The sequence below is a fragment of the Sebastes fasciatus genome, chromosome 5 (genome assembly GCF_043250625.1).
Source record: "Sebastes fasciatus isolate fSebFas1 chromosome 5, fSebFas1.pri, whole genome shotgun sequence".
NCBI lineage: Eukaryota > Metazoa > Chordata > Actinopteri > Perciformes > Sebastidae > Sebastes > Sebastes fasciatus.
In genome coordinates, this window is record NC_133799.1 from 25,466,292 (window position 1) to 25,493,727 (window position 27,436).

Genomic DNA, 27,436 nt, shown 5'->3' on the forward strand with positions numbered 1-27,436 from the left:
AGTCGAGTATTACACAAGTATCTCCATAAAAAAGGCAGGAATGTTATAACACCTTCTACCAGAGACCTCTCTGTATGCAACGATAAAATACTAGATTAGATAGATTATTTGAGTGGAAAGCATAGATTGTAAAAAATAAATAAATGAATGCATAAATACATAAATAAATACATATATTTAAAAATAAATAAAATTGAAATGCAAAATATAAAAATGAATGCAAAAATAAATACATATAAAATAAATGCATAAATAAATACATACATTTAAAAATTAATAAAAGTAAATACATAAATAAATAAAAGGGAAAATTAATGGGTGAAATGCAAAGGGAAAATTATGCATAAATAAATATATTAATACATTTAAAAATAAATAAAAAATGAATAAATACAAAATAAATGCAAAAATAAATAAAAAGGAAAATGAAACGTAGTAGTAAGAATAAATAAATAAGGGAATTAATACAAAGGTAAATAAATAAAGAAGCAAATTAAAACAGAAATATCAATTTATGTAATATTTTTTATCAATTAATTAATGGCTACATTTATTTTTTATATTATTTTTGCCACATTCAATGATATAATTATTTATTTATAGTCATTTATTACATTATTTTTTTTATTTTGGCAGGTTCCGTACTCCATACCTATGTTCTCCAGCTTAATATCCTCTTAATATGACTCATTAACTAGACCTTTGAAAGTGTTTTATGTTCTCACTAATGCATGTTTCTGGAAATTTTTCTGATTTCTTTTTTTTTTTTTGCCATTTTTCTGACTTTTTTTTTTGCCATTCTTCACATATTTTGGACATTTTTCTGACAATTTTCTAACTTTTGTTTTTTACTTTTTCCTGATTTTTTGGGACTTTTTTCTAACTTTTTTTTAGGTTAAATGTAGAAATCAGCCACCTAAAGCCTGCTGACGTTCTGCTCATTGAAACGTACGGCCTCAAATCTGCAGACAGTTTTCTTTCGACATTGATATTCAAATTGCATTTGAAAGGTCCATGTCCCTTCATTCATTTTCAATTTGAACTGAGAATATAGCCCTTACCAATCTTACAATTTTAGTTTATATCAAGAACATAGGACCCTGGGAACATAGGGGTGACAGTAAGATGCCATGAGACTTGGCATTAACGTCCCCCTCAAGATGAATTCTAACTTTTAGTGAGTTTCTTTTCTCCAATACTTTGGTTTAAGATCAACATTGACATTTCCCATCAGCCTCTCAGCTGTAGGAACTTTGTGTTTGGTGCTAATTAGCAAATGTTAGCATGCAAAGTTTGTATACTGTAGCATTGTTTCTCTACAGGTGGCAGATTTCATGTTTGTTCATGTCCTTTATGGACCCGTTATGAGCCAAAAGGTGTGGTATTATTTTACAGATTCAACTTCAGTTTACTTGTTTTGGTTAGACACTCCCAACGTTCTCGCCTAAAGGGATTCTTTAGAAAACGCCATGACATCAGAGTATAAACATCAACTTGGTATTTTGCAGATTTATCACACGAAAAAGGCAAACAAATGAACAAAGGCAGTAATGCAACCGAAGGCTGAATGTCATGAATGAGTTAGTTAGGGATTAAAGGTGCATTCAGGAAAGCTTGTAAATCAGATATTCAGAAATAAAAGGAAACAGGAGAATCTCTCTGGAAGGCAGTGACACAATGTGTGCAGTTTTATTACTGGATCTGTGACTTACTGTGCAACAGTATAGTGTCATATATTAGATGCTTTACACAACATTTAAAAAAAAAAACGTGAATGAGAACTATGCGTTGCTCTGATCATGATAGTTAGAAGCTTGTTTTTCATATTCAACTGTTTTAAAGCTTATAGAAGCAATAAGCCGGCACGCCAATCCATTTAATTTACTCAGCCCGTTTGCAGGAAAAGGCGATAATGTAAAAAGCATTTAGCGTGCAACAAGAACGTCTTTCTTGCTTTCCGCGTGTCATTTGTACGCCATGTACTGACTGCAGTGTAAACGCATCTGTGTAAATATGCAACGCCCAGAGTTTGTGACGTAGAATAAAAAGCGGGAAATACCGCTTATGACAGGCGGGTGGGGAAGTGAATGGGTCGAACACACCAACACATTCTCACTCCCAACTCGTCAACGGACCAGGTACGGCGTGTCAATATACGCTCGTTACGTGCATGGTGTCCTTTCAAAATAAACTTCCATTTTCACAGGAAGTTGGGTTTAGGCAAAAACAACCACTTAGTTAGGATTAGGAAACGGTCGTGGTTGACGTTAACTTCACTGACTCGACTTTCGTGACCCACATGACTTACGATACTGACGAGTCACGAGACTGACGTGACATAATAAGTTACTTTTAGTTTCACACGGGACACGGACAGCGGTCTCCTGGTTGAAAGTCTTGTGTTTGTCTGACCCATCCACCTCCCCTGGGTCAACATTGGAGTTAGTTGAAAGCCCGTTCGTTACATACTGTTGCTAAAAGATGCTTGTGTTGGTTTTCGATGACGAGGGGCGTTGCCCAATCTGTGGTATTTGGCGAGTTGGGAGTGAGAACAGGTTGAACAAGCACACGTCTTTTAACCAGGACACCAGTGTTTTTTGTTTTGCAAGTTATGCTAGTGACTTTTTTTTCCCGTACTTCTGTTACGTTGTTTCCGTACGTATTTTACTTAGTTTACGTACTTATTTTAAGGTCAACTATGACATTTTTCCTGAGCGGTTCTGTTGCCTAAAGGCTGGCTCACACTAAAAGATTTTTCAAATCTTACCAGATGTTGAAAACTAACAGATTCATTCATGAACAACAAGAGTCCAGAGTAAATAAACATGGCGGACGACTGGCAGGAAGTAATTCGTGATGTTAGTTTTTACTTTGTACTGAAAATTCACGAAGGATGGATGGATGAAGTCATGGAGACACGTTCAATAAACACACGTGTTGTTGCCACAAATCAACAAGTTGGTCCTCCATTTCTGAGCTCCATCTCACTACTACTTTATGCTTTGTGTTTAGCATTAGCTCATGCATTAGCCGCAGTTGCCATGACGCATTAGTCGTCCTTCCTTCTTCAGTCAGCTTGATTCTCTATTGGCTATCGTTGTTTCCCACGTGATTGCGTCATCAGCTGTCCTCGGGATTCCCCCACACACAACAGGATATCCCATCATAAATACTGAACATGTTTAATATGGTCGTGTCTAGAAGGGAACCAGCAAACTCTCAGAAGATTGTTAAGGTTAGGCATTAACCTTGAATAGTTGAGTAAGGGATAATGTACAGCTAGCCGGTCATTGTTGTGAAATAAACCCCGACAGGGTGATGTGGACTTGCATCCCGCTTATCCCACGGCTACTTACTTAAGAAATCAATAATTTGGCACAAAAACGGTCCGCCAGAGTCCGACATTAGAACTGCGCCCATAGCAACGGTCTGTTACACATAGCAACACACTGTTATACATAGAAACGGTCTGTTATACATAGCAACGGTCTGTTATACATAGCAACGTACTGTTATACATAGAAACGGTCTGTTATACATAGCAACGGTCTGTTATAAAGAAATAACAGACTGTAGAACGCCGTGATCGACTAATCAGAATCAAGTATTCAACAAAGCCGTGTAATAAGGTTAGGCATTGACCTTGAACGGTTAGGATAGGTCGTCGGGCAGTGAGTCTCGCGTGAGATTTTGCAGATCTCAGATCAGATTTCACAGTTTGCTGGTTCCCTTTTAGACACTACCATTATAATACTGTATCCGGCATTGCCTAAACCTAACTGCGGACATTACCGTAGTTTTGTTGCGTGGCGTACAAATGACAAAAAGCGAAAAGCCTAAAATGCGTTCTCATGACACGCCGAATGTCGTTGTGATGTCGTGCTATCTATTCGCCTTCCTGTGAGACCGGGTTGAATTTACTCCATTATCAGGGTTCCCGCATGCATTTGGGCGTGTTGTATTAAGGACATCCGTACGCACACACACAGAGAAATGCAACATTGGTTATTACGCACGCACTCACTCACTCACTCACACAAATGTAGACGTTTCGCTGAAGGTGTTAAGAGGTTCCTGACATGTGCTCCGAGGCATCAGGCTCCCAGCCCCGCGGGGATCGGTGTGATTGACAGTCTCCCAAACAAACAGAGTCACAAGACGCTGGAGAAGAAAAACACCCACTTGCTCTTTCACAAACAAACACGCCAGAGAATGTGAGGGACAATCGAAACGGCAGCGACGACGGCGGCGATCAGAGCAGGAGGTCCGTGACTGAGGGCAGCAGCTCGGACAGCAAAGACTCCACGTTGGCGGTCTGAGTGACGGGGTTGCCACGGAGATCAAGGCGCTTCAGCTTGGGGCAGGAGGCCAGCGGCTGAAGATCTGCCAATGTGGAAATTTCTGTGCATTTGAGTTAAAGAAAAAGCCGTCATGAGTTCTGCAGAGTCCCTGACCTAAAAGAAGTTTAGTCAAGTGTGCTATTAGTATATTTAAGAGGGTATACTTTCAGTTTATGTACTTATCAGAGATATACTTAATAAGTATACTTGGCTTACACTGACAAGTACACAGAAAAGTCTAACTATACTTGGCTTATACTTGTCCTTAATCTTTTGGCTTGTAAATGTATGTTTTGATATGAATTTACTTCAATTCATCAAAAAAGTTTCTACGTTTTTGGATTCTCTGTTCACCATGGAGGCATGCCAGAAAAACTAATTTTATTTATTTATTTATTAATATAATCACAAAACATCAAGTCAAATAGCAAAAGTCTCTTTATGTAATACATAAATCATTGGCTAAGTACTATAAGTTATAAGATAGAAAGTATATTTTCAAAAACTAAAAAGTGGGCTATAATTTAGCCAAGTATACTAGCACGATAAAAACTATTAAACTAGTAGTTTCCTGATAGTATACTTTAAAGTGTCCTCTCATAAGGTATAAAGTGGGCTACAAGTATATACAAGTATACTTGCAGTATAAAAACTATTAAACCCTTAGTTTACTGAGTATACTTTAAAGTGTACTTTCATAAACTACAAAATGGGCTACAAGTATTAAACTAGTAAACTATCAGTATATCTATAGTATAGCTGCAGTGCAAAATAAAACTTAGATGTAAACTAGTAGTGTACTCAAGGTATACTGAATACTATACTAAAAATATATAAAGTATAAATACTATACTAAAAGTATATTTTTATAAACTAAAAAGTGGGCCAATTTAGTTCCAAGAAGTATTGAAGTAGTACATTTACTAGTACATTGATATTCGTATACTTACTACATAAAGTATACTTGGGGGAAATATACTTTTTGGTCAGGGGAAGCAGCGATGGATAGAAGGAGAAAGGGCGTAATGTGAGATCCACGTGTCAAATATGACACTGAGATGTTAATTAATTCTTCTAAATATAAAACCTGCAGGACTGAATCTGCATGAGGAGGTCAACACTGAAGCTGTAATTCAATTTCATTACAGAAACACAACTTGACTTGTGGCCTCAGTGTCACAACCTGCAGACGACCACATTAACTCGTCTCCGGTGTATCAGAGGAAGCGAAGCGTGAAGGAGAAGACAGCAGCTGGGTGTCTCTTCCCTTCTTAATGATGCTGTTTGCTCTGTGAAATTGCAGCTCTGATTGTATTTACTCAAAGTTTCAGGTAGAAAACAAATTATTCAAGGCATTGAAGCTGAAGACTCTGCAATTTTCTGTAAACACCGTCCTTGTGCGTCTTTTAACATCGTACGCCGTCAGCTGCTCGGGCTCTTTAGCGGGGAGGTTGCTGACGATGCTAAAGGATTATTAACACAGATCCAGAATGGGACGTTCTCCAGAAAACAAACCAATGAATATGAATGATTCATCGCTCCTTTATGTAATAGATTTTTCAAGTGTGTGAATGGCCTTGAAGCCCCAAGAACTAGTCAGACAAATGCTTGTAAAATATAACAGTAAAGGAGCCAGTAGGAGGGGAGCAGCTAGTGGAGACTGCAACATTCGGTCAGCCCTCTTTTCCAGTTAAAGATCATTTAGAATACCCTGCCATTATGAATAAATACATTACAAAGCTTTTAATACCAAAGCAAAACTATGGTTTAAACCAGTGGTTTATAACCTTTTTTCTTAAAGGGATAGTCTGGGAGTTTTTGAACTGGGGTTGTATGAGGTCCTTCTCCATAGTCAGTGTATTACCTACAGTAGATGGCGGTCGGCACGCCACAGGAGTAGCCGCACGGGAGCAAAGCAATGTACTGCTGTGGACAGTGTGTATACACATACGCAGCTCTGGGTGAAAAGACAGATACAATAAGTTTGTCCTCCATCTCGATTCAACAACGTCAGGACGTCAGTGACGACAGGAGGAGAATCTCAACGCTGACAGGCTTTCGTGACACAGCATCGCGCAAATTTCTCGTTGAGTTGAACTATTGAAATACAGACGTAGGCAAAGTTGTTGGTAACGTTCCGTTAAAGAGAGAAAAACCCACAATGGTCACTGAAATAACTTGAAACTGACAAAAGTAATAATAAATAAAAATTTACTGAAAATGAACTAATGAAAATCAGATATTGTTTTTGAATTGTGGTTCAACAGAATCATTTAAAAAAACAAACTAATGAAACTGGCCAGGACAAAAATGATGGTAGCCCTAGAAAAGATGTAAAATAATGTGACCATAGGGACATGTTAAACTAAGGTGTGTCCTGTAAATAGCATCACAGGTATCTTCAAACTTGTAATCAGTCAGTCTGCCTATTTAAAGGGTGAAAAGTAGTCACTGTGCTGTTTGGCATCATGGTGTGTACCACACTGAACATGGACCACAGAAAGCTGAGGAGAGAGTTGTCTCAGGAGATCAGAAAGAACATTATAGACCTTCATGTTAAAGGTAAAGGCTATAAGACCATCTCCAAGCAGCTTGACGTTCCTGTGACTACAGTTGCACATATTATTCAGAAGTTTAAGGTCCATGGGACTGTAGCCAACCTCCCTGGACGTGGCCGCAAGAGGAAAATTGATGACAAATTGAAGAGACGGATAATACGAATGGTAACCAAAGAGCCCAGAACAACTTCCAAAGAGATTAGAGGTGAACTCCAAGGTCAAGGTACATCAGTGTCAGATCGCACCATCCGTCACTGTTTGAGCCAAAGTGGACTTAATGGAAGACGACCCAGGAGGACACCAAATCTATCAAGGCATTCTGGAGCGAAATGTGCTGCCCAGTGTCAGAAAGCTTGGTCTCAGTTGCAGGTCATGGGTCCTCAAACAGGATAATGACCCAAAACACATCTAAAAACACCCAAGAATGGCTAAGAACAAAACATTGGACTATTCTGAAGTGGCCTTCTATGAGCCCGGATCTAAATCCTATTGAACATCTGTGGAAGGAGCTGAAACATGCAGTCTGGAGAAGGCGCCCTTCAAGCCTGAGACAGCTGGAGCAGTTTGCTCACGAGGAGTGGGCCAACATACCTGTCGACAGGTGCAGAAGTCTCATTGAGAGTTACAGAAATCACTTGATTGCAGTGATTGCCTCAAAAGGTTGTGCAACAAAATATTAAGTTAATGTTACCATCATTTTTGTCTAGGCCAGTTTCATTAGTTTGTTTTTTTAAATGATTCTGCTGAACCATAATTCAAAAACAATATCTGATTTTCATTAGTTAATTTTCAGTGAATTTTTATTTATTATTACTTTTGTCAGTTTCAAGTTATTTCAGTGACCATTGTGGGTTTTTCTCTCTTTAACGGAAGGGTACCAACAACTTTGCCTACGTCTGTATATACTCGTCATTCGCGTCGCCTGGCGTGAATTCGAGGCTATTCGCCTTTGCATTGACTTTGTCGCAAGAAAAGTTCAATTTGTGTTTCCCCCTTAAAATCAAGAAGGCCTCACGACCCCCTGTCAGGCTTTGGCGACCTCTAGTGGGGGCCGGGACCCCCAGGTTGGGAACCAGTGGCTTACACAAATCTTAAGCAAATCTGTGAACACGTGGTTCATATTGAAAACACATTTTAGTTTCTTTTTGCTGTTTTTAATCATAGATCTCAGTCATTGTTTTGATTGTAGTTTCAATTAGTCTGTAGCGGTTGTTTGTCTGTTTTATTGTTAGTTTCTGTATTAAACAGCTGTATTATGTGTTCTCATTTGTTTAAAGCCTAAACAGGGACACGGTCTGCAAATTAACTACAGCTAGAAGTCCTATAAATATATAATACACTGCATCAAAGAATAATTTAAGGATACTGTTATTCTTCAAGAGGAGTTCCTCCAGTTTGGGAAGGTGATAGACTCCTTCCAGATTTTCTATGGAGTTGTTATCAGCCTCCAAGACCTGCAAGTGTGAAAAATGTTAATCAAACATGTTGCAGAAAAAGAAGTAATCAATATTTATCTTTCCTACTGTCATCTGCCAATTATGGGACACACAAAAGAAGAACAGAGACGCTGCCCCGTGTAGGACATATAATTGGATTTGTATCACCTCCAGGCACTGCAACATGGCGAACTGAGGGGGCAGCCGCTGCAGCTGATTGGTCGACAGATTGATGTGGGTGACCAATAACAGCTGGTCCAGGTGGCATAAAGTGGTCAGGTTCTGTTAGAAAGAGAAAGCAGTAATCACAACTTCCCCGTGTGGCAGGCAGATAGAAATAATTTCATTATAAGCAAATGTAATTTATTGTTATTTAATTCTGAACCTTGTCAGAAATACTGAAGACGCGAACTTCAGCGTACTCCATTTTCAGGATGGTGTTTTCAATCATAAACTTGCTGCACAGGTCGCTGTAATAAGCAGAGCGCATGGAGTCCACCTCCTGAGGGAAGAATAAGAGTCAGTGATGTGTTTCCTAGTCAGTGTCACAGACTGTATGTGTTTGGTACTCACCTTCAGTGTTTGGAAATGAGCAAGAGTCTCCTTTTCATATCCCAGAGGGTCTAGCGCCCTCATCAGGAGGATGATGGTCAGTAAGCACCCTGCCAGGGAGAGCACAATAACATCACGATCAGCAGCAGCAAACTGCAGTATTTATGTGAAGTTTTGGTTCTGTAATGAACGAGGAAGCGTGTGGATGTGATGCCTTTAAAAGCGCTTACACTTGTTGAGTGGCTCCAGTTCTTGTAGCTGGTTGCACGACTGCAGCTCCGACTGTAACACCGAGGTCTTCTCTACTGACAGTTCACTCCTACAGACAAAGTTACACACTCAGTTCTTCTTACTGCTTCAAAGAACGACACAATTAGCTGACAAACAGATCGATCTGCACATCAGGCAGCTCCCGTTAGAAGCACTTTAATGCTGAGTAACCTTTCGAACACCAGGTTCTTCCTCAGACTTTTGATAAATAAAGGTTGCATCCGAAACCTCAGTATGAAACCAGTAGTTCGTGAATTGCATACTATTTCCAGTGAAATATTACAGTATGCAACGCTGGACACTATAGCAGCATAAATATCCCACAATGCAATGCGGTAGTGACGACGACGTTAATAACAGAAGTTGACGGACAGCTCTGTAACGTCAATTTAAGTTTAAGTAAAAGATTTCACTTTGCTAGGCGTAATATATATTTTAAATTAATTCAGACTTCGATTCTCACAAACCGTCGTTTTGGTCACATGAGGTTGGCACAGGTTACCATGGTTACGCGTCTCCAACCGAGAAAGAGGCTCTAAGGAAGTGGCGACGTAAATTACAGCTCAGTGCGTAATGCATATACAAGCACACGTAACATACTGCACCTGTTTCAACTACTCAATCAAATAGTAATATGAAAATACAATATATTTTAAGCATATACACCGATAATATGTCAAGGCTACATATATATTTATAAAAGGTACATAAAGAAGATTATGGAAGGAAAATACTAGTATATACATGCGCCTCTAATATATATATATATATATATATATATATATATATATATATATATATATATATATATATATATATATATACATATTATTAGAGGCGCCTGTCTATTTAATAAAAAGTAACACCAAATAAGAAAAGTATAAAAACTGTGCAAAGACAATACCTGAAAAGTTCCTGATCCGTAGCAGAGTCCCGACACCAACTCTCCGCTCGACCTGTTAAAAGTTAAAAGTTCACAGTGTAACGATGAAGCTTGAGAAAACACACATCTGTAGAGTATGAACATGTAAAGATGTATGATATGTATCACCTGTGTACAGAGCACAGTCTCTGCGAGTGGGTTTCTCAGTCCAGTGCACCGTCAGGTTGTGTTCATTTGAGATGTCGCTGATCGTTCCAGGAGGAAAGTCACAGATCTGAGCCGGTGTTAAGGTTAAATAAAAAAGGAGATTATTTATTCTACAAGTGAAAAGGAAGAGTTTGATTCCAACTTCCAATCAGCCACCTTTAAAAAAGAAACCCCAAAGAAACCCACTGAGGCCCTCAGCGTGAGTGTGCATAGTAAATACAAGAGACTGGTAGAGCAGGGCAGTAGGACTCAAATATAACATCCTTGATGGAATAGCTTTAATATATTAAATTGAATGTGCACAGACCAGTAAAACATTCTATCACTGAGTGAGCATTAAGCATTTTTAATCTAGTTTGGAAGAAAACTGAATAAAAATACAAATTTAAAAGACAGATAAACAGATAATGCTGAATATACAGTATGTACAGTCCCTGAGTGAGTGACCACAAATGAAAAGTGTCTGGCCACAGCTGCATCCGCTCTAATAAAATATAATATTAACATTAATGAATATGGATGAAATCATAACAACTACTTGACTCGCATGTCAACAGATCCGTTGCCATGAAAACTGAGCAAACGGCCTCCACTGATGAAGACCGTTTTAGAGATTTTTTTAGTATGTCCGAAACCTCAGTATGAAACCAATAGCACATGAATGCATACTATTTCTGGTGAAATATTACAGTATGCAAACGCTGGACACTATGCGGGGATAAATATCCCACAATGCAATGCAGTAGTGACGACAATGCTCATAACAGACAATGGCGGACAGCTCTGTGACGTCAACTTAAGTGTAAATATAAGGTTTCACTTTGCTAGGCGTAATTTACATTTTAAATTAGTTCAGACTTTATGATTCTAATAACAAATCATCGTTTGGTCACATGGTCACATGAGGTTGGCATGGGTTACCACGGTTATGCGTCTCCAACCGGAAAGAAGGCTCTCAGGAAGTGACGACGTAAATTACTGCTCGAAGAGTATAGAAGCAAAGAGACGAAACTCCTGTGTTATTTTGACAACAGCTGCTGCTGCCATTTTGGACTGAAAACGCTTATTATATTTATAAAATGTTATTGTTCAACACAGGCCATTTCGATAGAATATGACAATACAATAATAATAACTTTGTTTGACTTTTGTACGCCACTTTTTAGGCAGATGTTTTACTGGCGTCCGGTAGTCGCTTTCAGTCCAAAATGGCGGAAGCGTAGCTCTGCTGCTGGGCGCTGATGTTGTATTGGAACGGACAATTGACTTTCCCTTCTTGGCAAAATATGTTCTTTGTCAGTGCGTCCGAAAAGATCCATACTACTGTTTATTCACACAGAAATACATTGAGCGATAGTACACATATTGAGTATGTAGTGCATAGTTTGCGGACACAGTGTGTGAAATGGTTGAAAGCTCTGGAAAAGGTTACTGAATGGGATTGTCTTCTCAAAATATTAACACCTACTCTTCCATGTTAATTATAAAAATTATCATTACAATATGTTTTGTTTTTAAAGATAGAAGCAGCCATGATTTTCAAATAGTGAAATCAAGTGACTTTTTGGAATGAAAACACCATTTTTTGCGAGCTCCCCTCCACAGGACGCTTAGTCTGTGAGGACAGATGCAGAGAGCAGCTCTCCTGGAGGAGCTGTGGAGAATCCACGTCCTCCTAACATGCATCTACGTCAGCTGACTAAACTTGGTCTCCTCCGTGTCATTGTGCAGTTAGAATACCTTTTTAAAAGCACGTCTGTGGTAAAAGTAACAACAACATTCCTTTCCAGTAAACTGATCAAAGTTTTGTGACGAAACACTTCCCCCTTTGTCATGCACATACCATCATTATCATCATCATGAGGTATGTGAAGAATGACGAGAACAGAATGTTCAATCAGCAGCACAGTGACAGTCAATAATAATAATAATAATGTCTGAGGCAGGACTAGCCAGTGGAAAAGGATACCCAGACAGGGCTGTGTTTGAAGCGCGGGTGGACGCTCCTCCACTCCAATCTCTGAGGCAGACCATCCAGGACCAGCAGCAGGCCGACTGACTGCGCCTAACGGAGCGGAGGAAAGGAGAAGAAGTAGAGAGGTCACTCAAGAAACTCTGGGTACCACGTGGACACCACATTACAGCTTTTTACAGTTAGTTACAGTTCACTTTTTCTAAACTCTTCACACAGTCGGCACAACTGAAGTCAGTCTGGACTAAACTGTGGATTAGAGCTGAAACGTTCATGATCAACCTGGCTATTTTCTATTTAGTTTAGGGTGTAAACAATGAACTGAATAATTTCCCTACCATGGTCATCTAAAGGAAATCAACGAATATGATGTTTTTTGTGTTATCTGTTCCCAACATCTCCTTACTTCTTTTTTTCCCATTTTTTTCCTTTTGTAATGTGTGATTGTTTACTCCATTTTTTGTTTGTATATTTTACTTTGCTTAGAACGTTTTTCTCTTTTTTTGCATTTTGAGCTTACATATTTGCAAAAATATATGAAAGAGTAATGATGAGAACGGTCTATGACGTAAAGACAGAATGCTTTTTGAAATACTCTCAATTAAAACTATTATTGACCAAAAACAAATGTAAGAATGAGAAAGTAAGTGAAGGTACTCACGTTAACGGGCCGAGAGAAGGCGACGGCCACTCGCTCCTCATCCCGACTGACGTACACACAGCTTATCATCTCTTCACGCTCCGCTGTTAAAAAACAACAGAGAACATCGTTACATTTGCATGCACAGAAAAACTGCTGTGTATTTCATTCATATATTTGTACATATAGACACAGTCAGAGATGGATGTACCTCTGCCTAGCAACCAGCGATAGTAGAACCAAGCACTCTGATCGTTGGGGTCGGTGAAGAAAGCATTCTGTACAAGCTCATATTCTGGAAAGAAAGATGGGTACAGTTGAATGCTAAATGTGTTGAGTTACACAGCAGACATCACCCTTACAGCACCACTATTTACAGCCTGAGACTGCCCCCTGTCTGCTGTTAGTAGGTACTGCTGAATACATTCATTTGCTGAGTTATTGTTAAGTTTACCTTTGAGGAGCTGCGCCTCACAGACGCGATGGGAGTGGGTTTGTGGAGAAGGCGGAGGGGAGGACTGGTGGGGCTTGCGGCACGGTGACGGGGGCTCAGGAGACTCTGGGTGGAGCAGCGGCAGCAGGGTGCTGCGGTAGTGCCAGCTGGAGTAGTTGGAGAAGTTGGAGCCAATGAGACGATCAGTGAACGCCAACTCCTGATCCACGGGCACGCCGGACATCTTCACAACCATCCGGCGGTAATCCCAGCAATGGACTGGGCCAGATGGGAGGATATGGTGGGAGACATGGATGGAAATAGAGCAGTGACATAACACGTCTAGATAGATTACAAAAAAAACTACAATTCTGAACTTTCAACATCCTTTTTTTCCTGAAGTTTCCTTTTTCTACTCACAGTTGCGGTCGTCCAGGTTCAAGCAGCGATCACACAGGCTCAGCTCTCTGGCCCAGTCCGGTCGAGGCAAGCGGGTGGAGACCCAGCCTCGGTGGTGCCAGCTGCCGTAGGACTTTGGGTTCACTTTCAGGCACGACTCCAGAAACGACAGCTCAGCCTCGTAAATCTTTTGCACTTCATCCTCGTCCCTAGAGCGGACATCGAGAAACAAAAAAGCATCATTCTCCCGTCATATCTCTGATGATTTACCATTCAATAATTATTCTCTACAGGTGACGAGATAACTGGTAATGCTCTAACTTCACAGTCTCCAGGTGCATCAGGATCTCTCTTCTGTAGTTCCAGAGGGTGCCGAAGTCAGGATTGGATGAGAGGAGCTGCTGGGTAATCTGGAGAGCTTCATCGTCCCAAACACCCTCCTTCCTCTGTCAGACAGGATGAAGTGAGGAAGCAACAAACAGGGAAAGGACATATAAGAAATGATGACAAGAACAAAACAAACCTGAAACTGATAAACAGGCACAGCTCAATCAGTGAATCTATTCAATAAGCACTAAGCATGACATTTGCTTTTAAAGAGGACCTATTATGCATTTGTGCTTTGTCCATTTCCTTTAGTGTTTTAGTCACAAAGCCCAAAGTCACACAGAAACACTGCTGCTGAGCTGCCTGAAACACCTTGCTTGAAGTCCTGCCTTTTCTTCAACAGAGCGTTTCAGACAGAGAGTGAAAAGAAGTGCTGCAGCACAGCCGGTATGAGAAAAAAAATAAAGTGTTTTTTGAACACTAAAGCATGTAAAATGTACCTGAAAATGAGCATAATAGCTCCTCTTTAATATTGTACTCTTAAGTGTCACATGTAGACTGCCATATAACAGATAAGGCTGCTGTTATTCTTTATTCTTTAGTCCGTCTCTAAATACTTTCCGACTTCCCTATCCTGTCTGTGGCTCTCAGCCCTGAGTACATTTGGATCTACTGAAGACACAACCCTTAAAAAAACGGTCAAAGGTATATATTTTAAATTTGTATAAAGGCTCAGTAATTTGCATATAAGAATAAACAGCTGGGCACTGTAGCTTTTATCCAAAGTTACTAAAACAGGAGAATTTGTGCATTTGTTGGGGACTATTTTCAGCTCTAGATGAATGCACCTTTGGTGCTCTAGTGAGTATTTACAGCAGCAGGACGGTGTGTGGATTTGACTAAATACATATTCTATTTTCAGACCTTTAGTCATGCAGAAAATAGACACTAAGGACCCTTCATCACTCCTCTCGGCTTACTGAAAAAAAAAAATCCCGCTGCAATATCCACTTTAAACGAGGTTAAATGTCTGACTGCCTGTTTGCAGACTGTCACTACTTTTTAAGGCAGCTTTGCACACCTGCTCGTATTTATTTATGGAATTGTTTGTGTTTTAATGTAATTTTATGTATTTCATCATTGTATGTTTTTATGTTGTTAGTGTGCCCCTTAACTTAAGACAATTTTCTATCATTATGTGATAGACAAGTGGTTCTCAACCTTTTTCATTTCAAGGAATTTATGCACATTAGGTCACAGACTGCCATTTGATAAGATTTCGCTTCAGGAACCTCCATCTGAAAAGATTTTGGTTGTTACATATGATTAAGACCAGAAGTTGATAGTTGTCAGTAACAGTTGCGGAGATAACCATGACGGAGGAAGTGAAACCTATGATCAGAATAGTCACTATTAGGACACTATTACTCACATTGGGCTCATTTTTATGAATTAAATAGTGAAAATAAATCTGTCATTTTTCTGGGGACACCCTGGAACTCCATCAAGGACCCCTGGTTGAGAACTACTGTGATAGACAATACAGGGGGTGTACATATGTCTTTGTAGAGGACCTTAGAGAAACAGGCATCTCGTGCAGCCACGTATATCTTCAGTTTCTTCTCCCTCTCCTTCCTCTTCTCCTCCTCCTGCTGGGCTGTAGATTTAACCTTCACTCGGCCATGCTGTCAAAAACAACACCAAGAAGAGGGAGTAAGTAGAGTTCACTCTGCTGGTTAAAGGTTAGTATAAATAACTGATCACTCCCATGCACAATATGAACACTGGACCAAAGCAGTGCCTACATTTCATGTAGTAAATTATAAATCTCTTACCATCTTTTCTGTTTGTGCAGGAGACTTCCCAGAGGATCTGTTTATGGTGGAAAATGAGGAGTTGTATTCAGTGTTAGGCCTGAGTAAGTTAATATTTTTATTTATTTGCACATATATAAAACTGCACAAAATCCAGTCAATGAAAAAAAAACAAGAAATGTGTCAGGAGAGGTCAAAAAGCCACCCCCGCAGATTTTCATTTCGTGAAGCAGTTTGACTTTAAAGTAGTGGACAAACTCTTGTACCATGTAGTATAACAATACTGTAGAACACTCATAATCACAGAAGTAAAAAACAAAAGAAGAATTTGTTTACTCGCCCCAAAAGATCTTAGTACTGATATTATTATATATTGATATTATAAGCTGGTCATCTGTATGTATATATTTAACCCTCAGTAAAGGTTAAAACACTGAACATAAGCAGCCCAGAGGATCTGTTTATGGTGGAAAATGAGGAGTTATATTCAGTGTAAGTTAATATTATAGGCTGATCACAGGTATGTATATATTTAAGCCTCAGTAAAGGTGAAAACACTGAACATTAGCAGCCCTGAGTCTGCTGATATTAGTACTGATATTATTATATATTAATATTATAAGCTGATCATCTGTGTGTATATATATTTAACCCTCTGTAAAGGTTACTGATATTAGTACTGATATTATTATGTATTAATATGATATATATGTATATATTTAACCCTCATTAAAGGTTACTGATATTATATATTAATATGATATATATGTATATATTTAACCCTCATTAAGGTTACTGATATTAGTACTGATATTAGTATGTATTAATATGATATATATGTGTATATTTAACCCTCATAAAGGTTACTGATGTTAGTACTGATATTATTATGTATTAATATCATATATATGTGTATATTTAACCCTCAGTAAGGTTACTGATATTAGTAGATATTATTATGTATTAATATGATATATATGTATATATTTAACCCTCATTAAAGGTTACTGATATTAGTATGTATTAATATGATATATATGTGTATATTTAACCCTCAGTAAGGTTACTGATATTAGTACTGATATTAGTATGTATTAATATGATATATATGTGTATATTTAACCCTCATTAAGGTTACTGATGTTAGTACTGATATTATTATATATTAATATGATATATATGTGTATATTTAACCCTCATTAAGGTTACTGATGTTAGTACTGATATTATTATGTATTAATATCATATATATGTGTATATTTAACCCTAATTCAGGTGAGCACAGTGAGCATTAGCAGCCCTGAGTCTGCTGCTATTAGTACTGATATTATTATGTATTAGTATGATGTATATGTGTATATTTAAGCCTCATTCAGGTTACTGCTATTAGTACTGATATTAGTATGTATTAATATGATGTATATGTGTATATTTAAGCCTCATTCAGGTGAGCACAGTGAGCATTAGCAGCCCTGAGTCTGTTGCTAGCTGCTCATTAGCTCCAGTAAACAACACTGAGCTGAATAACACAACAACAGTCATATATATATAATATATATACATTTAACTACAGATAAGCACTGAAGGTCACATAGTTAATCCAGTAAAACACTCACCTGTCGGTGTTTACCTGGCTGGCTGTGTGTTTTCAGAGAGCAGCTTGATTTGTCATTAGTCACCACCAGGATCTCTAACGACTACAAGTCTGCACTTCCGTCTCACGACACTGACGTCACGCAGAGAGAGACCGCGGTGGTTTGTGGGTCTCTGGTGACCTCTGGTGGAGGAAACAGCAAACAGCAGCACAAACATATTAAATCAACATTATGATGGAGGTGGAAGAAGTATTATTATTATATTTATATATATTGAGTAAAACTAGCAATACTACAGTGCAGTGGTGGAACATAACTACATTTACTCAAGTACTGTTCTTAAGTACAATTTTGAAGTACTTGCACTTTAGTCTCATAAAAGTACAAAATGCAAAGTCTCCCTCAAAAAAATCCAAGGCACCCTGTAGTGTTTGAACAAAATTAAAATGCCTTTATTTTACATAACAATAATTGTTTAAAATGACCAATGTGACCAACACAGGTCTTCATCGGGGTCACTGTCAGCATTCAGCAGTAGCTAAATATTGTACTTTTTACTCCACTACATTTATTTGACAGCTTTAGATATGTGTTACTTTGCAGATACAGATCGTTATTATTATTAATAATAATAATAATAATACAAAATATAAATTAACTAATATATTATGATTAGGGCTGTCAAAGTTAACGTGATAATAACGCGTTAACGCAAATTCGTTTTAACGCCAATCATTTCTTTAATGCATTATGTTATGTAAAAGTACAAACATATTAAATATGATTTTAAATAGCATAACAGGGAAATACTAAAAAAGTAAGCCATTTTTCAAATTACAATTGAGGGTGCAAAATATTTAACTGAGGGTGCAATGCATGCTTTGCATGCCCATGTAGAGCCGGGCCTGGTGGTCAGTCTCTTCCTTAAAGGTCCCATATCGTGCCCATGTTCAGGTTCATAGTTGCATTTTATGTTTCTACTAGAACATGTTTACATGCTTAATGTTAAAAAAAAACTTTATTTTCCTCATACTGTCTGCCTGAATATACCTGCATTCACCCACTGTCTGAAACGCTCCGTTTTAGTGCATTTCAACGGAATTGCAAAGGAATTGCGTTGCTAGGCAACAGTTTGGGTCCATGTTTACTTCCTGTCAGCTGATGTTATTCACATACATTGCAGTAGGAAATAAACTGGGACACATTTAGAATGTTTACGTTTAAAACCGTGTGATGGTCTAAATATTGTAGATTTGTGACATCACAAATGGACAGAAATCCAAACGACTTGTTTCGAACGCACAATTTTTTAATACATATAATATAATGAGTGTTTTGATAGTTTAACAGTATTTATAAAGCTGAAAATCCCACTTTTTACAATATGGGACCTTTAAGTACAATTTTGAGGTACTTTCACTTTATTTGAGTTTTTCCATTTTATGCTATTTTCTACTTCTACTCCACTACATCTCAGAGGGAAATATTGTACACGAAGACAATGGGAGTAGAAGTGCTGCTGGGTCTCTGTGGTAATCACATACAGGTGCTCTTTGGATCCTTCAGGTGATGTGGGCTAATTCAATCTTGTGAGGGGCTCATTACATGGGTGGAATATGGTCTCAAAAAAGTACAAAATGCAAAGTCTCCCTCAAAAATAACCCAGGGCACACTGTAGTGTTTGAACAAAATTAAAATGCCTTTATTTTACATAGCAATAATGGTTTAAAATGACCAACGCGTTGCGACCAACACAGGTCTTCATCAGGGTCACATTACAGGGAAACGCATTATGTTATGTAAAAGTACAAACATATTAATTATGATTTAAAATAGCATTAAAGGGAAATACTAAAAAAGTAAGCCTGGTTATTATTCAAATTACAATTGAGGTTGCAAAATATTTAACTGAGGGTGCAATGCATGCTTTTGCACTCATGTAGAACCGGGCCTGGTGGGCAGTCTCTTCCTTAAACAACGGGAGCAGATAGAAACATTACTGACGCTGGTCACAGCAAAATCTGTGGATTATTGTGACATTACATATGGAAAGAAACCCTACTTTTAAGGGGTTTTTTTCTGGCCAGATGCCTCTGAGTACATTGTATTGCACAACAAATAAGCTGAAAAATAATCTTTCTTGGATTTGTTTGTACTGAATTAAATTATATACTTTTTAATGAGAGGAAGAACAGCTAGAAATGGATGATTTGTTAGAAGAAGAAATCACTGATATGAGCCGATGCTTTCAGAGGCACAACACAAGTCTAATGTTGATTAAAGTGATACACTTAATTTTAGGGCGTCCCCTCTTCTGACAGATGACAGTTTGCAATTTCTGATAATTATAATTTATGCAAAGTGTAATTGCAAAATGATAAGGGTGTTTTATTCATAATAATAAAACATTATGTAGTATTGCTGTAACAGAAGTAGAAGTAGCAGGACACATCTAATAAAGTTACATGACGTATACTCAACTGATGTAAATAAACAAAAAGTAAATAAATACAGCACACAGCCATTCTACAATGAGCCTTACTGCAAACCTCATTTGTTTTATTAATTTAGTGGAAACTTCCAATTACACTCTGACATTGAATTGCAAAGATTTAATCTTTCATTTTCAAAAAAATTACATTATGTGCTGAATTTTATCATCTCAGAGGGGAAATTCTGTCGCTTCCACATGAATACAAATCCAATCAGACAGTTTCCAGATTGTCTGCCCTTCACCTTGAATTACTTTGTTGGGTAAATAGAATAAAACAGCAAAACAGTCTCAGATTCAGACACCTTTGTCTATTGCATCAAATAACATGTTTGGTACATTATAAAGACAATATATTGTGTATTTAATGTATTGCAGTGAAGACCAGGATATTTAAAATCCCCTAAAAAAGAACAGGAAATGTGGTACAGTTTAATGATTGGAATGTCTTATTGTATATTATATTGTATATAATACAGTATATTGTCAGTTATAACTATAACTATAAAATAAAGTTAATCAAGTTAATGCAAAAACAAAATTCAGCCTAAAACAATTTTAGATTTATTTGAAAATACCTGAAACGTTTTATATTCATGCTATGATTTGCTGACATATAACATAATATTATAATATAATATTATATAACCACTTAAACCAATATCCAGAAGGAATTTGAATTGGTGTATTGCTGCTTAACATAAACATAGAAAGAGAAAACTGAATAAAAAAGGCTGGAAGTTGGCTGGCAGCCAGCTGGGAGGGGAAATTCTAGGTGGCTGTATCTGTATCTATCTAAGTAATGAATCACATTCTGTTATTATATTACATGATATTATTTCTTCCATGACGTTTAACGTAGGCCTACCTTTTTCTTAGACTATCGAAAATTCCCTGAGTGCAAATTCTGCATTGCTAAAATGCTTCTTTTTTTTTTAATTGAGACTATTCATTCAGGAATATTCTTCAATGTCAAAGTCAAAGTCGCCGTGTGGCAGCACAGATCTGTATCCTGACGACTCAGAGAAGTTGAGGGTCAACTGGTTCTCTTCGTTTGTGTCGATCTGAAGTTTTGACATCCAACCGAGAACTTTATCAAAGACTCGGTCGGTTGAATCTTTCCTCTTTGACAAAGACTCAGCGGTAGATGGTGCTGGACTCTCTCCTTTCACTGTAGGTGAAACAAAAACACTGTGACGTCATGCTCAGTACTACTGTGAATGCTAGATATTAGGATTTTTACTTACAGTCTGGGAGCAGGAAGTCCATGCTGCCCCGAAGCAGATCTGAGGATTTCCTTAGTATGTTCATGTCCAGCTTTTCAATTTCCTGGCTGATTTTGGAGTTTATGTTTTCCTCTTTCTCCTTTCCATCTTTCTTCTTCTGGCCAATACCCTTGGCTTTGATTTTGGTCATGTCACCAACTAACAAGTTATCAACAGAACAAAAGGTTAAAAGAACAGAATATTGATGGAAAAAAAACAATTAATCATCCCCCATCACAGCGTAATACTCACTCAGTAGCTTGGATTTAGTGCTTGTCACATTTGCCCTGACCTCAGCTTGCAGCTCGAGGAGAGTTTCCCTGAAGCCTGCCATCAGCTCCAGCTCTCTCCTCCTGTACTCCTCCGCCAGTCGCTGCTTCAGCACATGTTTCAGCTGCCTCCTCCTGAACTTCTCATCGATTCTCAGGTAGACGTCGTTCATCTCCGGGCAGAAGAGCCGGCCGCCGTTCCCTGCCACCATTTCTTCGATCTTCTCGAACAGCTCGGTGACCTGACTCATATCTGTTTTCTTCATGTTGTTTACAACATGGTATCTGTTCTCACACTTGTCAATTAACCAGCGCAGAGCGCTGTGCTCCCTCTCAATGTGCTCCTCTATGGATTTATCTGCTAGCTTGTCTCCGTATGTGAACAGAACCACGGTGTGTTTCCAGATGCTGGCATCGAAGAGGTTCATGTGGTCTTCCAGGGCGGCCTGCTGAGATTCTCTGAAGGTCAGGTCCAAGGGGACGACCAGCAGAAGAGCATGAACCCCTAAAGGGCTCAGCGACAGACCTCGGACTATTTCTTTGTCCATCTCTTCAGTGCAGCAGGAGGGATCCCTCCACCAGCCCGGGGTGTCGATCACTGTGACCCGCCTGCCAGCAACTTCCTCCTCCTCCACCTGACAGGACTTATTCTGACAGGTGGGGAACACTTCTTTACCCAGGAGGATATTTGCTGTTGCACTCTTTCCAGATGTCTTCTGACCGAGCATCATGATCTTTAGGTCCAATAACTGTTCTTTGGAGTCTAAGAAGAAAAACAACTGCAGGGTGAAAAATCAAATCATATCCTGTACACACAATACTAATGAACCGATTTCATACCAGTATCCGAAAGGGACAGATTGCAATTAACTGAGTACGCCGTTCTCCTCGCTCAGAGGTCATCGTCCCCATAATAACACTACTTCAGGAACAACGGAAGTCAGAAGGCTGGTGGTACAACAGTTTTACACTCTGTGGCTCCCGTTACCGCACTTTTACAAGAGTGTTGGAGAACTACGGTGGCCTTCAGGTAACAACATGAATGTCTGGAGCAACATGGCGGACCCCATGAAGAGGACCCGCTCCCTATGTAGATATGCAGAGCTCATTATATGCTAAGAAAAACACAATGATTCTTAGTTTCAGGTGTTTATACACTAATGAAAACATAGTTATGAATAACACTTTTTGATTTCATTTTAGTTTAGTTTTAGTTAGATTTCAGAGTGTGTTTGCTAGTTTTAGTTTAGTTTCAGTTTTTAAGAAAGGTTTAGTTTTAGTTTTTATATATTTAGTTTGTTTTTTGTTAGGGCTCAGAAGTATGTAGCTACCACACTCATCCCAACCCTAGTTGGTTAACATCAGACATGAGCTGAATAGCTTGGTTATATTTGATCTACTACAATATTTAAATCATGTTCTCGTTTCTACAAGACTCGACTGCATGCGAGAAACAACAGGGATTAATATTGTGAAACAATTGCGGCCTATCGGCGTCTCCTGGAAGGTCAAGTCAAGTTCAATTTCTGTGGTTCAATGTCACCGGATATGACGGAAATTCATGCTTTTTAGATTAGTATTTACTGCAGCGCTGTTGTATTGCATTGCATTTCTGTCATTTTGTCCACCCCTGGACTGCTTTACTGCTTTACACTAATGATCCATCCATACCTCTGAGGGATCTTCTCTTGGCCCTGACTTGACTTTGCCTCAGTATGGCTCCTTCCTCCACTCTTCTTCTTCTCTCTTCAATGGTCAGAAATATCTTCTGGTCTGGGACAAAGTAGTCCCAACCGTTTCCAGCCACCGTCTCAGTGATTTTCTCCAGCAGTTCTGTGATTTGAGTGCCGTCGTCTGTATTCTTGTTATCAACGACGTGGTATCTGTTTCCACACTGTTCAACCAGAGACCTCAGCGCCTCTCCCTCCCCTTCGATGTACTCCTCTATGGTGTGTGCTCCCAGCCAGTCTCCTCTGGTGAAAACTACCATCGTGTGTCTCCACACTCCTTCACCGAGAAGATCCACGTGTGTTGTCACTGCATCCAGGTGTTTGGCATTAAAGGATGCGTCTGCGTCTACCACCAGCAGGAAGACGTGAGGCCCAGGAAGGCACAGGAACGGGCTGAGCATCACTTCATCTTTGATCACTTCAGGAGTGTCAAACACGGGGAAGCCTTTCCACCAACCTGGTGTGTCAACAAGAGTTATTTCTGTTTTACCCACAAACCCCCGCCGGGCCACCGAGTGTGCCGTTCTTTTTCCGACGTCTTGTTCTTTGATTCTCAAGACGGTGTTCCCCACTGAGGTTTTCCCAACGCTGCGGCTTCCCAAGAGAACCATGTTGAGTTTTGGGATGATTTTCTTCTCTTCTGTTACACAAAACAAAGCTTGATTAGTCACAGAGTTGACAGCTGTTTATACAAGTTATTGAACTAAACCACGGAAACACTTTATAATAACCATCATTTATAAATAATAAATTGATAGTGAATTCAAATTGAATAGTTTTTTTTCTGTTAACAAACAATGCAATTATAATTAATGTTTACTAATTATTAGTAATGCTATAATTTGTTATTTTAACAGTTTATTTTTGCACACATTAATATACTATATATAAGTATCTGTTGATGATATGAAATGATTTGTAAAACTTTAAGAAATTGTTTGTAAAACATTTATAAACATTACATAGAAGGATATTTGTTAATAGCTAATAATTGGTTTGTAAAGTGTCTATAAACATTATTTGGGTAGCTATTAATAAAGTTACAACTGGTGAATATAATAACTGTATAAACAGCTCATTCTAAGCTAATGAAAACACGATTCTTATTTTCTGGTGATTATACACTAAAGAAAACATACTTATTGATATTATATTCCATTTCTGCCAATAATCCCCCCTAAACGCTGTGATACAGGAACATATTATAATACAGGAAGTGTTTGTTTGAGTCACCTGGAATGAGTCGTTTCATTTGTAGTCTTTGTTCTTCGGACTTCCTCCTCCTCTCCTCCGCCCGCTCAGCCACTTCTCGCTGCTTCTCTTTAATGATGTTAAACGTCTGCTCGTCCACCTCATAGTAACCGTCATTGTTGTGCCACGCCATCTCGTCTATCTTCTCCAGCAGCAGGGTCACCTGCGTTGAGTTACTCTTCTCCTTGTTATTGAACACGTGGTACCTGTTCCTGCATCTTTCTATCAACCACTTGAGTGAGTCTCCTTCCCTCTCGATGTGCTGCTCTATCGTCTTCTTCCCGAGGTAATCCCCACAGGTGAAGAGCACCATGGTGTGTCTCCAAACCCGCTCCCCAAGGAGCTTCATGTGCTCCTCCACGGTCCTCCTCTGCTCCGCAGAGAAAGCTGTGTCGATGGGAATGACAAGGAGAAACGCCATTGGTCCGGGCGGACACTTAGACACGATGAGTTTAAATCGCTGCTTGTCCCCCTCTGGGATCTCGGTGAGGGAGAGGGAGCTGCTCCATCCCGGAGCATCGACCACGGTGAGCTCCCTGCCCTCCACCTCTTCATGCCTCACCTCAGACTGAGCCGTTCTGGTCCGGCCACACTCGAACCTTTCCTTTCTCAGTATGGTGTTGCCAGAGGAGCTCTTGCCAGCCCATCTCCCACCAATCAGGACGAGTCTGACCTCCGACAGGGTCGTGATCGCTCCCTCCGCTGGAAGACAAAGAAGACATTTCTGGACCAGATGTGAAGAAACAGAGAATGACAGCCATCCACCCTGACCTCCTCCATACGCAGCGTTTGCCGATCTCTATACTTTCAAATACTTTGTAATACTTACAATTATGTGGATTACGTGCTGGCATCACAGAAATAAATTTGAAATTCGAGTCTATGTACACTAATCAATACATACAATTTCGTGACTATTTCACTTTCACTGCATATGAAAGTTCATCCTAATTACTACTTTATATTCTATAATATCATAGAGCTTTGTGCTTGACCCCTGTTGTCCCTAACATCCGTCAATCCAACCAGTCCTCCCACTCAGCTACTGCACTTTTTATGTTTTAGTGACACCACTATCTGAAGTATACAGATTCTAACATATTCAAATTCAGCATACCTGTTGTAACCATGTCGGCTAACTTATTTTAATATATGTAGCAGAATTTTTTTTTTGCTTTCCACATGTAGAGGCCTACAGAAGGGAATCCAAATTAAGCCAAAAGTTTTATTTTTCAAGTGTGATGCATTAGTTATATATAAAAAAATTAACAGTTTCTTTGGCTTGAAGATAATGTATCTTGTTATTATGATCAAATTGGCCGAGAAAATCACCAACCTAGAATGACAAGGTTATCACAGCAGGCGTCTCTGCTGCTTTACATGACTGACAGAAGAGGCATGCTCTGGTAAACTTGTGCTTCTTTTGTTCCTCGGGGACTTTGTGCCGGAGTTATTTTTGACTCTATTAATCCCTTTTCATTTGAGAGACGGAGTCTGAAGAATAACAGTAAGATGAGACGAAACATATTTAGAATAACCCTGAACCAAAACAAGTCATTCTGAGGCAAAATGAAAACGAAGCTATACAAGGAAAATAAGATCAACAAAATCAGCTGAGAGTGACTCATCACCTCCTTTTGTCACTTGTGCTGCGTGATAAAAGAAATATGTAACTGATACGGAAAGTATCAGGAGGGACTAGACAAAATCAAAAGACTTGTAGGAAATAGTGCAACACAAAAACCACATGCAATTATTTTTGTGGGTACTAACTGGCTTGTTTTAAGGTGATTCAGTTCAATGTTCAGAGGCTGTAATTTGTTGTGGTACCACATTGAACAACATTATAATGAAAGGACTTTATAATATACAAGACCAAACAAACTATAACCTCAGAACTTACTATAGAGCTGAATAGAATAGAAATCTAGAGGCGTTTCTATTTTTCTTATGGCTGTTACCTGAAACCTGTTGGTGTGCAGCTTCAAACATCAAGGTAGGAATTTATTTTGATAATCTGATGGTAATCTAATGTGTTGTGTGTTTTTACCGCAAACAAGCTCAGGTCTAACTGGTTTTATTTGGCTGCAGATTACACTCTATTTGCCAGTTGTATTCCTGTAAATGCTTACCTTTTATTGCAATCAAATGTTTATTACGATAATTACACAAAGTCTACAACCAAAAGCACAACCTGTTTTTCTGAATTTGACAACAATAACAAAAAGTACATCCAAAATCCAAAATGCAGAATAATAATACTAGGGCTGTCAGTTGATTAAAATATTTAATCGCAAATTAATCCCACATTTATCTGCTCAAAATGTACCTTAAAGGGAGATTTGTCAAGTATATAATACTCTTATCAACATGGGAGTGGGCAAATACGCTGCTTTATGCAAATGCATGTATATATTTATTATTGTAAATCAATTAACACAAAATAATGACAGATATTGTGCAGAAACCCTCACAGGTACTGCATTTAGCATAAAATATATGGAATCAGGAGGAACACAGAGGAACAAGATTTCTCACGCACTACTGTCAGGATATACTAATATACTGATACATATCATATATGCTCAACGCTACTGACTGCAGCTTTAATATGATCAAGGTGAAGTAAATGCTCAATGTCGCTGGAACAAGCTGATTTGAATCAGAATAATATAAAGAGGAACACATTCAGAAAATTCAACATATACAACACATCAAGTCCTCGTTACTAATGAAATACTTAAGCTTTACTTAAGCACCTCAATCTATCTTCAATATTACTGCTTGATTAACTCACAGAGATTGTTTTCCATTTTTTTCCAGTCTTCTCTTTTCTCAGGCGAGTTACAACCAACTCGACCATCGAGGGCTCCACAGAGGTCACTGGATGAAGTCTGTCTGTCAGGTTTTAGTCCACACTTCCTTGTTTGTAAGCAGTGCAACAACAGGGCGGTCTAACAAAGCTGCCTAACTGGTTCTAGCCAGGTTCCTGTAACACCTTGAG

At 38.8% G+C, this 27,436-nt stretch overlaps 2 protein-coding genes across 3 annotated transcripts; both read right to left on the bottom strand.

The window, feature by feature from the left end:
• Positions 1-3,486: 3,486 nt before the first annotated feature.
• rabggta (Rab geranylgeranyltransferase subunit alpha) lies at positions 3,487-17,562 on the bottom strand. Of its 2 annotated transcripts, none has more exons than XM_074636066.1 (17): positions 17,448-17,547; positions 15,853-15,889; positions 15,592-15,702; positions 14,012-14,136; positions 13,712-13,899; positions 13,313-13,570; positions 13,070-13,153; positions 12,880-12,962; positions 12,216-12,311; positions 10,208-10,313; positions 10,061-10,112; positions 9,117-9,205; positions 8,908-8,996; positions 8,720-8,836; positions 8,503-8,616; positions 8,265-8,352; positions 3,487-4,401 (listed from the first exon to the last, which is right to left on the bottom strand). In XM_074636066.1, the coding sequence occupies exons 2-17, from the start codon at positions 15,853-15,855 to the stop codon at positions 4,253-4,255; spliced, it is 1,752 nt and encodes a 583-aa protein (XP_074492167.1). In that variant the 5' UTR covers positions 15,856-15,889; positions 17,448-17,547; the 3' UTR covers positions 3,487-4,252. The 2 variants fall into 2 exon arrangements, with proteins under 2 accessions (XP_074492167.1, XP_074492168.1); XM_074636067.1 differs by having other exon boundaries at positions 3,511-4,401; positions 15,853-15,891; positions 17,465-17,562.
• Positions 17,563-20,645: 3,083 nt separating this feature from the next.
• Positions 20,646-27,326, bottom strand: LOC141768112 (GTPase IMAP family member 8-like). Its single transcript, XM_074636068.1, has 6 exons — positions 27,230-27,326; positions 24,415-25,134; positions 23,123-23,821; positions 21,435-22,214; positions 21,165-21,341; positions 20,646-21,088 (listed from the first exon to the last, which is right to left on the bottom strand). Exons 1-6 carry the CDS (start codon positions 27,243-27,245, stop codon positions 20,871-20,873), a joined length of 2,610 nt encoding a protein of 869 aa, XP_074492169.1. The 5' UTR covers positions 27,246-27,326; the 3' UTR covers positions 20,646-20,870.
• Positions 27,327-27,436: the final 110 nt, after the last annotated feature.